This window comes from Natator depressus, chromosome 7 (assembly GCF_965152275.1).
Source record: "Natator depressus isolate rNatDep1 chromosome 7, rNatDep2.hap1, whole genome shotgun sequence".
NCBI lineage: Eukaryota > Metazoa > Chordata > Testudines > Cheloniidae > Natator > Natator depressus.
This window is the reverse complement of record NC_134240.1, coordinates 121,729,918-121,738,616: the sequence shown is the minus strand read 5'-3', so window position 1 is coordinate 121,738,616 and position 8,699 is coordinate 121,729,918. Positions and strand designations below refer to the sequence as shown.

At 62.6% G+C, this 8,699-nt stretch overlaps 1 protein-coding gene across 1 annotated transcript; it reads left to right on the top strand.

The window, feature by feature from the left end:
- The first annotated feature begins 2,033 nt into the window (after positions 1 to 2,033).
- Positions 2,034 to 8,484, top strand: NPM3 (nucleophosmin/nucleoplasmin 3). The gene is made up of 6 exons (XM_074960082.1): positions 2,034 to 2,186; positions 4,062 to 4,147; positions 5,722 to 5,841; positions 6,490 to 6,583; positions 7,081 to 7,185; positions 7,522 to 8,484. Exons 1-5 carry the CDS (start codon positions 2,117 to 2,119, stop codon positions 7,176 to 7,178), a joined length of 468 nt encoding a protein of 155 aa, XP_074816183.1. The 5' UTR covers positions 2,034 to 2,116; the 3' UTR covers positions 7,179 to 7,185; positions 7,522 to 8,484.
- The last annotated feature ends 215 nt before the right edge of the window (positions 8,485 to 8,699 follow it).

Here is an 8,699-nt window from a genome sequence, read left to right as displayed (position 1 = left end):
TAGGTTTCAGAGTAGCAGCCACCGATGAAGTGAGCTGTAGCTCACGAAAGCTCATGCTCAAATAAATTGGTTAGTCTCTAAGGTGTCCCAAGTACTCCTTTTATATTAATCATGTGTCCTAAGCTACTCTGTCGAGTAGATCTGCAATTGAAATGGGACGTGCTCAGGCAGTATAGTTACAGAATAAATAGAAGGTTTTATAGTGTTTCTTTAAGTCTGTACAGAGAGAGAGAGAGAGAGAGAGAGGTGATGGGGAGCTGTGGCAGGAGCTCAGTGGGAGCTCTACAGGGAAGCAAGGGAAAACAATGTGGCCTAGTAGACAGAGGTTTTGGATTGACGCTTGGGAGACCCGGATTCTATTCTTGGCTTGGCCACTGGGGTGATCGTGGGCAAGTCACTTAACCGTCTGGTGCCTCAATTTCCCCACCTGTAAAATGGGAATAACTATGCTTACCTTCAAAGTGCTTTGAGATCTACAGATGAAAAGCGCAATGTAAGAGCTAGGTATTATTACTGTTTTCAGTGTCATGATCTATGGACTCTGTCCATCTTAAACAGGAGTTTATTCAAGAAAATAGTGACACGCTTCCCTGCAGCTTGAGTCTCTGCTTTGTTTACCAGGGACAACCCCTTGCCTAGAACTGTGCACCATGCTGTGTCATGGAGTGGTTGAACAGCATACTGCACGGAAGCACCGCTGCACGCACAATGCACCAAGGACCGAAAACCATTTAAACCTGCACGAAACACACTTTTCCCTCCTGACCTTTCCCCTTGTTCTGAGGCCAGGCCTGTTTTCCTTTGTTTGCATTTAGCTGCATGTGTGTGTTCAGTGAGTTCCCTCTCCTAATCTGTCCCCTGCGTCTGTACCAGCAGCCCCCACTGCTACTTCTTGTGCTCAAAAAGTGACTTTTCAATCCCTCGGAACTTCCTTTTGAACTTTGTTCCCCTACCCAAGGAAAAGAGACTCCGTCCAGGCCAAATTTCAAACTCTGAATAATTCACAGAATCATCAACTATCCCTGTTGGAAGGAGCCTCAGGAGGTCATCTAGTCCAGCCCCCTGCCCAAAGCAGGACCAACCCCGACTAAATCATCCCAGCCAGGGCTTTGTCAAGCCTGACCTTAAAAACCTCAAAGGAAGGAGATTCCACCACCTAAGTCTTTCAGGTGGGGACTCTGAGGCACAGAGCACATTCAAGTGGGGCATTTATATGGAGAATGGCAACGTCTATTTTGATATTTATGCATCTAGCTATCAATCACATTTGAATGTGTCCTATCAAACAGAACGCACTCTCCCCTATTAAAATCTGTACGCATTTTAAGCCAATCTTTAACTAGTAGAGGTCAGGATGAGGTCTAATGTTGAGACGTTGGGGGGCAAATTTGCTCCCGAGGGGCTCTCAGACCCTCCAGGCACCTGGCCCGGAGCTGGGTAAGGTGGGATGCGCTGGACAATCTGGGTGTTGGATCTGGCCAGTCCCCCATGAACGGCTACACGTACATACCTGCTGGGCCGGAGCCAACGCAAAAAACTTTTAGCCCAAAGGCTGAACGAGTTGGACGTTTGTGAAGATGGGGCGAAAGGGCTTTGGGCGAAAGCTAAAATACCTCCCTCATGAAGTCTGGGGCCTGTGACCGATGTTTAGCATAAGTGTCTTGTTCCGTGGCCGGGCGGTAAACCCAGCCGCCTTCCCTGGGCCCGAGCAAAACGGGGAGGAAAAAGCCCAGGTCCCTGCCGAGCCCGGCTCAGCGAGCTGGGCCTTGGGCAGGCGCCCCCAGGGCTGGGCTGGGCTGGGCTCGCTGGGACCTGGCGCTGCTCCTGCCTCGCACCTGTTTTGCCCCCCGCTGCAGCTGTGGGTGGCTGCGGGCGCGGCGAGGGCTGAGACCCCCCGGCTGGCTGGGGGTCCCCCGGAGAACGGCTCCCTGACTGCTCTGTGCTGGGGGCGGGCAGGCGCCTCCCCGGAGGAGGTGGACCCGGGGGCCTCCCCAGGTCGGCGAGGGGCGGGCCAGGGCGCAGGGAGGAAGCGGGCGGCTCCCCGGGCTCTGGGCAGGGCCGATCCGATCCGCCTTCCGCATCCGCCCCTTCCCCAGCCCGGCCTTCCATCGCAGCCATGGCCGCCTTCCTGGAGCCGGAGAGCCGGGCGGCCGGGGCCGGGCTCTGTCTCGGCAACTTCGTCTTCGGTGAGCGGGGCCGGGCTGGGGAGCGCACACGTGGGGGGCTGGGGCCGCTAGGAGGGGGGCAGGGGAGCGCGCACGTGGGGGGGCTGGGGCCGCTAGGAGTGGGGCAGGGGAGCGCGCACGTGGGGGGGGCTGGGGCCGCTAGGAGTGGGGCAGGGGAGCGCGCACGTGGGGGGGCTGGGGCCGCTAGGAGTGGGGCAGGGGAGCGCGCACGTGGGGGGGCTGGGGCCGCTAGGAGTGGGGCAGGGGAGCGCGCACGTGGGGGGGCTGGGGCCGCTAGGAGTGGGGCAGGGGAGCGCGCACGTGGGGGGGCTGGGGCCGCTAGGAGTGGGGCAGGGGAGCGCGCACGTGGGGGGGCTGGGGCCGCTAGGAGTGGGGCAGGGGAGCGCGCACGTGGGGGGCTGGGGCCGCTAGGAGGGGGGCGGGGAGAGCGCAGGTGGGGGGGTTGGGGTCGCTAGGAGGGGGGCTGGGGAGCGCACACGAGGGGGGCAGGGGTCGCTAGGCGGGGGGCTGGGGAGCGCACACGTGGGGGGGCTGGGGCCGCTAGGAGGGGGGCGGGGAGTGCGCACGTGGGGCGGTGGGGTCGCTAGGAGGGGGGCGGGGAGCGCACACGTGGGGAGTTGGCCTGAGGCTGGGAGCCCACCTGTCGGGGGAGAAGCTCTGGGTCTCTGCGTGTTTGGGGCGAGGCAGGGAACCGGAGTTGGGGGGCAGGGAGGAGTTGGGGCAGTTTTCCCTCAAACTTTTCCCACCCATGTGTGGAATTAATTTGCTGTGCGCCAATAAGGAGGTGAGGTGGGACACCTCACTGCACCTAACAAAATCCATGTGGTGGGGGTGGGGCTGAGGGGTTCGCAGTGTGGGAGGGGGCTCAGGGCCGGGGCAGAGGGTTGGGGTGCAGGGGTGTGAGGGCTCCAGCTGGAGGTGCAGGCTCTGGGGTGGGGCCGGGGATGAGGGGCAGAGGGTTGGGGGTGTGGGGGTCCGAGCTGCGGGAGGGCTGCACGTGGGGCCGGGCCAGGCTGCGCTGCTGTGGCAAGCTGGGGGCCGGGGGCAGGATGCCCCCTGCTCTGGCCTTGGCAGGTCCCCCAGTGGGTTCCCTGGGCGCCTGCACTGCGTAAATAGGCTACACAGCTTACAGGCAATTTAGGTGGGGGTGGTGTATTTAGGGTGGGGCAGGGAAGGCAGCAGGTCAGGGTGGGGAAGGGGGGAGTGTCTGGGGGCAGGGAGGACTGGGGGTTCGTGAAGGCTGGGGTATAGAGGGAGGCCTGGCTGGGGACACGCTGTGATGGGCCCCACGGGGCAGGGGAGGGATCCAGCTGAGATGGAGGAACTGGGGGGCCCGGCTGCAGTGCCGGTACGCTTGCCCTTAGCTATGAGAGCTCAGGTACCGTGTGGTGCCTTTCTCCAGCTGCTCCCAGCCCCGCGATGGCTGTTCGCTCCCTCCCCGATAGCTGGGGAGCTCCCCGCAGCCCGCTGGCCCGTTATCTCATCGCAGCCAAGTGCTAGGGAGGGGCTCTGGAAGTGCCCCACATGGCGAACCTGCTGGGAGCTATTTGGAGCAGGAGCCCGGCACTGGGGTGCTGCTGGCCCAAAGCCACGCAGAGCACTGGGTGGCAGTGCATTGCTGCAGCTCTCGTCGCCTAAAGGAGGCCCAGTGCCACCCTTCCCGGCTGTGCAGATGGGCTGGGGCTCCTTCTCGGACCACTGGAATGCAGCTGGCTCTGGGGTGACTCACAGCCAGCCTCCAGCTAGAGCCGCAGGAGGGAACCTAGGGCGGCCAGAGCTGGGGATTCAGCGCGGCCCTAGTGTCTCCCCATGGATCTTTAGGGGGAAGTACCCAGCTCCTTCGGTTTTTATTGACTCCTCACGTGGATTCCCCAGGCTGCGAGTTGACGGACAGCACCAGATCCTACACCTTTAAGGTGGATGAAGATGACGACTCTGAGCACATCCTGGCCCTGTCTATGGTAAGAGGGAACCCTGGGTCTGAGGACAGGGCTCACATCGCTTACCTTCTCTGGCTGGCTTCTGTGCTGTCCTTCCCTCTCCCCCGCCCGGGTCCCGCTCGGGCTCGGCGCCTTCTGGTGGAGGCAGGACATGGGACTTAACGAGGATCCTAAGCAAAATGAACGCAGCTCACGTTCAGGCCCTGCCTCTTGTACAGCAGAGGAGGGCTGCTGCTCAGCCAGAGCGGGCCGCCATGGGCGGCTCACGGCATCTTCTTCCCCTTACACCGGATCCTGCAGAGCGCCGGCAGTCCGGAGAGAGCGGTGCAAGCGGGGGAACCATGTCACTCTAGGGCAGGGGTGGGCAAACTTTTTGGTCTGAGGGCCACAGCAGGGTGCGAAACTGTACGGAGGGCCAGGTAGGGAAGGCGGTGCCTCCCCAAACAGCCTGGCCCCTGCCCCCTATCTGCCACTTCCTGCCCTGACTGTCCCCCTCAAAACCCCTGACCCATCCAACCCCCCCAGCTCCTTGTCCCCTAACTGCCCCCCTGGCACCCCACCCCCTATCCAACCCCCCCCCCCCGTTCCCTGTCCCCTGACTGCCCTCCCCCCCAGAACCCCCGACCAATCCAACCCCCCTGCTCCTTGTCCCCTGACCACCCCCTCCCAGGACCCCCTGCCCAAACCCCCCCTGTCCCCTGACTGTCCCGCCCCCTATCCACATCCCCGCCCCCTGACAGGCCCTCCGGGACTCCCACGCCCTATCCAGCCTCCCCTGTTCCCCTTTCCCTGACTGCCCCCCTGCAGTTCCTGACCCTTATCCAACCCCCCCCCCTTCCACCCCCCCGCACCTTTACCACGCCGCTCAGAGTGGCAGGACTGGCAGCCAGCGATGAGCTGATGCTGTGGGGGAGAGGGGACAGCAGGGGAGGGGCCGGGGGCGAGCCTCCCTGGCCGGGAGCTCAGGGGCTGGGCAGGACGGTCCCGCAGTCTGTAGTTTGCCCACCTCTGCTCTAGGGAGCTGGGGGGAGCAATCACATGACACAGTGCAGTCTGCTTGATTTATCTGCGCCCCTCGTTCCTAGGGCATGTTTCAACCCCCTGGGGCATGTGCTTGTGGTTAGAGCAAGCTCAGCGCCTGGGTTCTGTTCTGAGCTCTGCCTGTATGTTCCTGTCCGCCCTTGGGCAAGTCACGCCACCGAGGAATTGCCAGGCCAGCAGTGTCTCTGCTCCAGCGTCCTCTCTCTCGACAGGTGTCAGCACCAGCTTCTTCAGGGGAAGGTGCACGAAGCCCTTAGTGGACCGTGAGGGAATAATTGCCACTGAGGGAAGTGCCTAGCTAACGCAGTCAGTTAGTGGTTGGCTCGTGCCCTGGTGCAGCAGGGTTCGGTGTCCCAGAGACAAGCCTATCCACTGTCATGGTGGCTGCTTGCACCATCCATGTACTGGTCTGATCCTGGGGCTGGACCCTGATTTGCAGGGTTGTGATAAGCTGATCCAGGCACAAGCCGTCCTTTGCAGTCAGACCCTGGTTGGATGCCCCGTCTCCCCCTGAGGTGGCCGCCCCACTAACCCCTTGCTCTGGTCCCTTCCAGGTCTGCCTTACAGGTGATGCAAAGGACGAATGCAACGTGGTAGAAGTTGTGGGGCGTAACCGTCAGAACCAGGAGATTGCTGTGCCGGTGGCCAACCTGAAGCTGTCGTGCCAGCCCGTGGTAAGAGGGCCTCGTGGGGCGATCCCTGCCGGGGCTGGGGGTTTGGGGACGTGTGTAAGCCTTGGGTGTGTTCTCTGGCCTTTTACCCAGCATACCTGGTTGTGCTCACTGCGGCCCTCTGCTTTACAGAATCGGACCTGCTCAGCTGTTTGTGTGTGACCCCCCCCAGAGGAGAGAAACCCACATGCTGCTGCAGCGGGTGGGAATCCCCTTCCCCTCCAGTGGGGCAGCAGGGTGGCATTGCAGCCCCAAGCCCTGGTTTAGCTGGTGGCTGGGCTGCCTGTCTGCATCAGAGGAGAGCTTGACCCAGGACCGAGCTGGGGAGTGGGGAGCCCAGGGCTGGGTTAGCAGGGGGCTGGCGGTTGGGATTGAGAGGCACCGGTAGGGCTGTGCGTGTGGGAACTTGCCTGACTTCAGTGTTCTTTCCCTGCTCCGTGGTTCCTCGCTCACTGAAATTCACCCCGCCCTGAATGCCATGGCTGCAGGGTGCCCGCCCTGACTGGCTGCGCTGCCCCCTCGGGCGCTGCGGGAGCCTGGGCAGGAAGCACCACGTGGTTCGGGGCCAGCCCAGAGCCCTTCCTTGCGGTGGGGGAGCCCCAGGCTCAGGCCCTGCCGCTGACTCCGCTGCTTCTCGCTGTCTCTTCGCAGCTGAGCCTGGACAACTTCCAGCTCCAACCACCTGTGACCTTCCACCTGAAATCCGGCTCCGGCCCCGTGCACCTCACCGGGCGGCACCAGATCAGTAAGGAGCTGGGGGGGTGCTGGGCGCGGAAGAGGACGCGGCCCAGGAGGAAGTGCCGACCGGGGGTTCTGTCCAGGTGGCTGGTTCCTTCTGGAGAGGCCGGGGGGCGGAGAGAGGGAGGAATCTGCTGCCTGCAGAGAGGGCTGCGTCTGCAGAGGAGGGTCTGATGCCCGAATGCTGTTATCTGCCCCAACCAGCTCCCGCTCCGCCTGGCTGGGCGCATGGGTCAGTTGAGCGGCTGGCCCCGTAACCGTGCCCCAGAGCTGCCCCCTGGGCTGTCCACCGAGCACTCAGGGGCTTGGGCTGGTTGCGTGGTGTCGGCAGCAGCTGGCCCTGGCCCCTCGCTTTCCCCCCTGTGGGCACGTCTCCACCGTGGGCAGCGAGGAGGTCGGGGGTAGCAGAGCCGGGAGAATGGGGAGGGGACAGGGTGCCCCTGTGTGGGAAAGGCCCAGCGCATAGAGAGCGTGACAAGGAAGGGGCCTGTCCGTGTGTCCCAGTGCACAGGAGGGCACTGTCTGAGGAAGAGGAGAGTGAGGAGGAGGAGGAAGAGCTCGCCCCCATCATGCCAGCCAAGAAGCAGCAAAGGAGACAGTAGCTGACAGGTACAGGGGATGGGGGGCTGGCTGGGATGGGGGGGACCCTGCACCTAACTGCTGGGGGAGCTGTGCAGTGTGGGTGGCCTTGTGAGGCCCCCATGTTCCTGGCCCGGGAAGCGGCTTCCGGCAGGGGTTGGGCTGCTCCCAGAGACCCGATGGAAGAGCTCATTTGGGGGGTGAGGAGGGGGAACCTTTCAGCCCCTTCCACTGAGGGGTTGCAGTCGGGTGAGCTCGGGCTGAGCTCTGGTCACCCCCTGCCCTGAATGGAAGCAGAGGCTGGCCCTGCGTGGTGGGGGTGAAGGGGGCAGCAGCTGCCGGTCTCACCTCTGTCTTTGTCCCCAGGCGCTGCCCTGCCCCCGACTGGAGCCCTGCCCCCGGACGGCTGTTCTCCTGGGACTTCTCTGGTTTACGTGTCAATTTGCTGTTTGTTCCTGTCGGGTTTTGGGGGGCTCCCTCCCATTAAGGGGATGCACTGGGGTGAGCCCTGCCCCCGTGCAGGGCCATGGAGGGCTTGATACTGGGGAGATGCATGGGGCCCTGAGTGTGCTGGGGGTGCTCTGCTCTGGGCACTGAGATCCCCAGCGCCTGGAGGCGAGCCAGCAAAGCCATTGGTGTCAGATGCTCTGCCAACCCTGCGCCCCAGCTGTGTTGCTCAGTAGAGGGAGTTTCTGGGGCTTGTTCCCTATTTCCGTACTCTGTGCGAACCAGCCCTTTGGTTGGTCCGTCTGGGCCCCTGCTCTGCTGCACCCTCTGAGATGCCAGGCTGCTGTCTGCCAAGGGACGTTAGGCTTGGGCTGGGAGAGAGCAGCTAGAGCGCTCGGTTTCACACGCTGATTCTGGTCAGTTTCGCCTTGCAGTTCTGGGGCGCTGGCCCTGCGGTGCTGGCGGGGGCCTGGTGCTGAGTGGGGCGGTGGCATCTCTCCCCGCAGTTTCTATTCATTGAGGGGGGAGGGTTAAGCCCTTTTTTTAATATTCGCTGCCTTTACACATGGAAGTTTTAGAGAGAACCTCGTCACCACCCCCCAAAACCCAGGGCTCCTTTCCCCAGTGCAATATCCTGGGTGAGCCGGGTGTGTACATGGCACCTTTGACCTTGGCATCCGAGATCCGTCTCTGCTGCACCATGCGTTACAGGGCCGGCTCTGGTGCTGGGGCCTCGTCCGGGTGTCACTGGGTTGTGCTGTGTCTGGGCTGCCTTTGAGTCCCCTCTTGCCCCCGCTGGACAGTGGTTCGTTCCCCAGCCAAACCCCATCTCTGTAAAGGGATATTTACACCTTGCAATAAACGTTTCCGATTGGGTGTCAACTGCGCAGTTGGTGTGGGCTGGGATTGGCTATCTCGTTGTGACGCTCCGCCCCTTCCCCCCCCCCCCCCCTGCAGGGTCTGCCCTGGCAGAGCCACGGGCTTGGCTTTCCCGACACCTGCTTCTTGCGTCCTCGCTCAATGGAGACGCCAGGCCGCTCCTGGCTTGGCCCCGGGGCTCCCCGCAGGGTCCCATGTCCTTCCTCCAGGCATGGCCT

Bases quoted from the DNA above. Each gene is read 5' to 3' on its own strand.
- NPM3 (XM_074960082.1), top strand. From the start codon at position 2,117: ATGGCCGCCTTCCTGGAGCCGGAGAGCCGGGCGGCCGGGGCCGGGCTC. The intron at 2,187-4,061 runs GTGAGCGGGGCC...TGGATTCCCCAG, and splicing joins TCTCGGCAACTTCGTCTTCG to GCTGCGAGTTGACGGACAGC. The intron at 5,842-6,489 runs GTAAGAGGGCCT...GTCTCTTCGCAG, and splicing joins AGCTGTCGTGCCAGCCCGTG to CTGAGCCTGGACAACTTCCA.